Source organism: Labrus mixtus, chromosome 13, assembly GCF_963584025.1.
Source record: "Labrus mixtus chromosome 13, fLabMix1.1, whole genome shotgun sequence".
Classification (NCBI taxonomy): domain Eukaryota; kingdom Metazoa; phylum Chordata; class Actinopteri; order Labriformes; family Labridae; genus Labrus; species Labrus mixtus.
In genome coordinates this window covers 8,746,406-8,751,519 of record NC_083624.1, presented here as the reverse complement: position 1 = coordinate 8,751,519, position 5,114 = coordinate 8,746,406, and the positions used below count along the sequence as shown (strand labels likewise).

The window sequence follows — 5,114 nt, the reverse complement described above, 5'->3', positions numbered from 1 at the left end:
GGAAATGCAAGAATTGTTCAGAGAATCCTGGACTGGATCCTCCAGTGGGTCAGTACCTTGCTTCTTGAATCCTAAGTAGGTCATTACTGGAGCTGCTAGGGCTCCAACCGGATAGAAAATCCTTCAAAGTATTGTGTGTATTATGCAGAATCCATACTATGTAGTGTTATGTTCACTTACTTCATATGGACATGGAAGACTATATTTTAAAGCAAACTCAACAAAGGAACACAGCCATTGTCCCTGTATTTCAAGACTGAAAGATGCTTCGAGTTTCAGTTGCTGCCCTTAGGATATGGTCCAGTCTTGAGCTCTCATACTTAATACAATGCAGTTGTTCACAAATAGCGAGGTGCTTGACCTTCTTTTGGACCAATCCCAGAGAACACAAATACCTATAAAGACCCCTAAATACAGCCTGAAGACTTCAAACAAACAGAGAAGATCTACCAAACCTCAGCAGCAGCAGTACAGAGAGCAGAGTTAAGATTTTTTTTGCAGAGAAGTTAATACATCTACGGCAAAGCTGAAGAAATACCATGAAGATCATTTTAATTTTACTATCCATTATAGCGAGAAGTACTCAACTTACGCTGAGTGACTGTGGCACAGAAGCAAGGCGGCCACAGGTGAGCGACATCGCGGTGCAGTGTGGCACCGCATCCATTGGTCTGGCCATTCAGATCTGCCCAGTCGTCTACACTGGCTACAATGATACTCTTCTGATCCTGAACCATATGTTGGACCTGCCCTGTAGAGCAACCCTTGACGAGTCTGTGAGTCCGCCTGTTGCTCGCTTTAACTTCCCTCTCAATATGACCCATGCCTGTGGAAGCACATTCAGGACCAGCAGTGCTGCTGGGACGGGTATATTCTCAGACTTTTCCAACATTCAGACAGTGAACATCAGCGGTGTTATTCGCTCTGTCGATCCTACAACAGGTGCGATCACTTACAATGCTGAGCTGAAGTACTACTACTCCTGTGCCTATCCCCTTGAATACCTAGTCAACAACACCCAGGTTGATGTGTCAGCCTCCTCCATTGCAATCAAGGACAACAATGGGAGTTTCATCAGCACCTTAAGCATGGAGCTCTTCAAGGATGCCAACTATACCAAACCACTGACCATTCCAAGGCTGGGGATTGAGCTGAGGACCAGCGTGTATGTCGAAGTCAAGGCCACCAACTTGACTGGGCAGTACAACGTCCTCCTTGACCGGTGCTACGCCTCTGTCTCCGCACTGCCTACCAACTCCAGCTACTTCAACCTCTTTGTCCCCTGCTCAAAAGATCGTTTCACCACCATGGTCGAGAACGGCGACAGCCAGAGTGCCAGATTCCGCTTCCCGGCCTTCCGTTTCATCGAGCAGCAGAACGAGACCGTGTCCACCTACTACCTCCACTGCATCACCCGGCTGTGTGAAATCAGCACCTGCAGCACCTTCAAGCAGTGCAGCAAAAGACGGAAGAGGAGCTCCCTGGACACATCTGTCGATGGCATAAGCAAGACGTACACCATCACCTCTAATGAGATCATCACCAAAGCTGACACCAATGAATCTAAAGAGAAGCCCCTTGTTGCTGAAGAAGAGGACTCTGCCGTTGGGCTTGGAGTTGCTGTTGGCATCCTTGCCTTTGCTTGCATTATTGCCCTTTGTGTTTCAGCTGTGTTTTACAAAAGGCTCAGGACCTAAGGAGGCATTCATGTGCTTAATGCAGAGTACTTGCCACAGGCCTTTGGGTAGAATACTTTTTGAGGGGTACTGTGTTTGCTCATTGATTTTACTTTTCTAGTGGAGGATAGGGGTCAGCTCATCACTGCTGTGAGATCTTTGTATGTCTGTAACTATAGCCCTACCTGTGTATCACTCCTGGAGAGATAGTTGGGAGAATGGTCTGTCTTTTGAAGATTCAGTAGATCTATTTGTTAGTGTTTAAAATTACTAAACCTCCAAATTGTCAGATAAAAGCTATAGGTGTTATTGCATGTCTGCACTTTATATGCTTTGACAAAAAAAATATAAAAAAGAAATGGTAACTGGAGGAAGAAAAAATATCCAAAAACATTACAGGGATCCCAGACTGTTTATGTGGAATGACAGGTGTGTGGGGTGTTTTGAAAGAGAAGTCAAAGTACCTTTCAAAGTATTATCTCTTTAATTTATTGAAATCCTCTCATTAATGGGGAGCAAATTAAGCTATTACATGACAATGTAACCTTGCCTAAATGGAGAATCAAATTGTGTTTGTCATTCACTTACAACAGATATATTTAGTATTTAATGCAAAACCATTCATCAAGTCCATAAAGCACCTTAGGCCCCACCACCCTGATGCATATCTCCTGCAAACACTCCAAAGTCTTAAAATACTGAAGTGTGGAAACGGCTCCATTATGATGTATCAATGTTTTAACCAGTGACTGTAGAACAAACCTTCCTTTGTTCGGTAATTCTCTGAAGTAATTTACTGCTGTAAAATAATAACTAGTAACAATTAAAGTGGAAAATAAATCGATGAAATCCAAGAGTCTGTGTCTTCTCTGTGCATGTTTTTTCATAAAAAATAACCATCAAGACCGAGGTTTCCATATTAAATGTGGATGTATTAAATGTGAAGGTGTCCTAACCTTGTAATACTTCAAATGGCCTGCAGGTGGCAAAGCCATTAGTTATACACAGAAGTCAAAATGTAGAGAATACTATGAGAAAAAGATGCTACTTTTCAAATGATGAATTACTTATATAAATGCTGATCTAATGATTCTATTGTGTCAACCTCATGATGATGATTCATCATGTATATATCATCATCATGTATATATATATATGTGTGTGTGTGTGTGTGTGTGTGTGTGTGTGTGTGTGTGTGTGTGTGTGTGTGTGTGTGTGTATGTGTGTGTGTGTGTGTGTGTGTGTGTGTGTGTGTGTGTGTGTGTGCAACATCTGTTTAAACAGACCTGTATTGAAACCAAAACAAAGATATTGCTAATAAAAACTTACAAATGATTCTGATAAACCATACATACATGGATAATGTGTGGTTAAGGATTAACAGTTAAACATTTTACGGGTTTTGCAGCTTTTTTTTTTAAGATCTCATTCCAATAAGGTGACATCTTACTCAAAAACTAAGACCCACCTGACAAAATGCTAAACTTAAACTTCTCAAAAACAAGTCTCAGATAAACAGCTGGTGATGTAATGGCGGCTCCTACCACTATTTATATATAGGGAGGGGTCGATGGCCCTGCTTTAAGACGATATTAATGAATGAATTTTCTAACCTTGTATATCCCTGGACTGTGGGGTAGATCGTAGTACCTGAAGAGAATTACATTTGATAAACTATGATAAACATTTATTTAATCCTTTAAACGTTTCTGTACATATCAAAGCTCAACATTTGCTCTGGTACATTAAACTATAAAGTACTCCCTCCTCATGCTCCTGTGTGAAAGTCTCCAGAGTTTTGTCCCCCCCCCCCCCCCCCCCCCCACCAAGGCCTGTGTGTATGTCAGAGGAGGAAACTGGCTGCCTATGTGGACACTCTGGGCTGTATATCTCTGACCCCACTGGGCCACAAACTGCCCTGTCTGTCTGTGATGAACTACGGAGGTGGAGGTTGATGAATGGAAAGAGGATGCTGAGCCCTCTCGTGAGGGTTATTTGACCACTAAAGTTTTCTTCTTGGTGCTTGTTTTAGTCCTCTCAAAGCAGAACAAAGACAGCTAGTTTCCTACTTCAGATGACAAAGATGAACATTGTTGAAAGATTGAAAGATTGTTCCTGAATCAGCTTTTTTTTCCATGCATCTAACAAGAATTCATGAAAAAAGTTACAATAACATGCCTGCTGAACGACTAAAACATTTGTCAAACAGGACTGTACTAACCGTCTCAGACCGTTTGAGGAACTTTTTTATTGCTCAGGAATGTAAAATGCCAAAAGTAGCTACTGAAAATAAAAGATTTCTTAAATTTTCAGACTTAGCAAACCCAGGAAATAATCTAATAGTGATAAATAATCATTATGTGTAGAACACTCGTATACATTCATGTTACAAAGGTTTGGAATCGATTATCAGAAAACAGAAATCATGACGAGGAATTCATTTAAAAACAAATTTAACACTAAGACAAAATACTTGTATGTGTATATCTACTTGGCAATAAACCTGATTCTGACTCTGATTGGAAAGTTTGCATTCATTTCAGCTGGCAGGAAACTGGTTATACTGAAGTAAAAAAAACAAGATATTTAACATATATATCTATATCTATATCTATATCTATATATTTACTATTAAACTACCTAGCTACCCGCCACAAAAGAGAATAATCTATTAGTGTATGATATGCTAGGCGGCAGCAGCTCAGTCCTTAGGGACTTGAGTTAGGAACCGGAGGGTCGTCGGTTTAAATCCCGATGCGGACCATATATGGATGTTGGTCTGGTAGCTGGACAGGTGCCAGGGCTGAGAACTGCTGAAGTGCACTTGACCAAGGCACCAAACCCCCAAACATCTTTCCACTAGTGCATGTCCACAGGTCCTGTTTGTGCATGTCTGTGTCTATGTGTGAGAGAAGCATGTCTCTCAATAACAGAGTGTAAAAAAAAACAGAACTTCCCTCAGGGATTATATAAAGTATGTAAGATAAAAAAAATAGAAAATGGTTTGGAAAACACACTAAAATCATGCAAACTCTTTTTTTTTTTTAATTCTCTCTAATGTGCTTTCTGATGGTCTTTGATGTATCTTTTGTGGCAAAGCCCGCCATCTTGTTCTCCAGAGAAGTACCTTAGTAGTTATTAGCAAATACAACACAGTATCACCTAGCTCTGTAGAGAGTAAGTCCTCTCCTAGCCTCACTTTAAAGAGTCACACTGAAAGGTAAAGACATACAGGAATAATGAGTTTCAGAAGAAACATTTGGCTTTGTTGAACATCTCACTGTAAATCGACCCACACACAAAGGTGATCTTCACATACAGCACATGGAGCAACTTATACACGGGTGTCATACTGCACCCATAACCCGATCAGATCATTATTCGTTGTAACGACGAGCTGATCTGGAATTGAACCGTTTCCCAGCGTCACGCCGGATT

The 5,114-nt window shown here is 41.0% G+C and overlaps 1 protein-coding gene across 1 annotated transcript; it reads left to right on the top strand.

The window, feature by feature from the left end:
* The first annotated feature begins 445 nt into the window (after positions 1-445).
* On the top strand, positions 446-2,152 carry LOC132987551 (zona pellucida-like domain-containing protein 1). The gene has a single exon (XM_061054664.1). It carries the CDS (start codon positions 540-542, stop codon positions 1,695-1,697), a length of 1,158 nt encoding a protein of 385 aa, XP_060910647.1. The 5' UTR covers positions 446-539; the 3' UTR covers positions 1,698-2,152.
* The last annotated feature ends 2,962 nt before the right edge of the window (positions 2,153-5,114 follow it).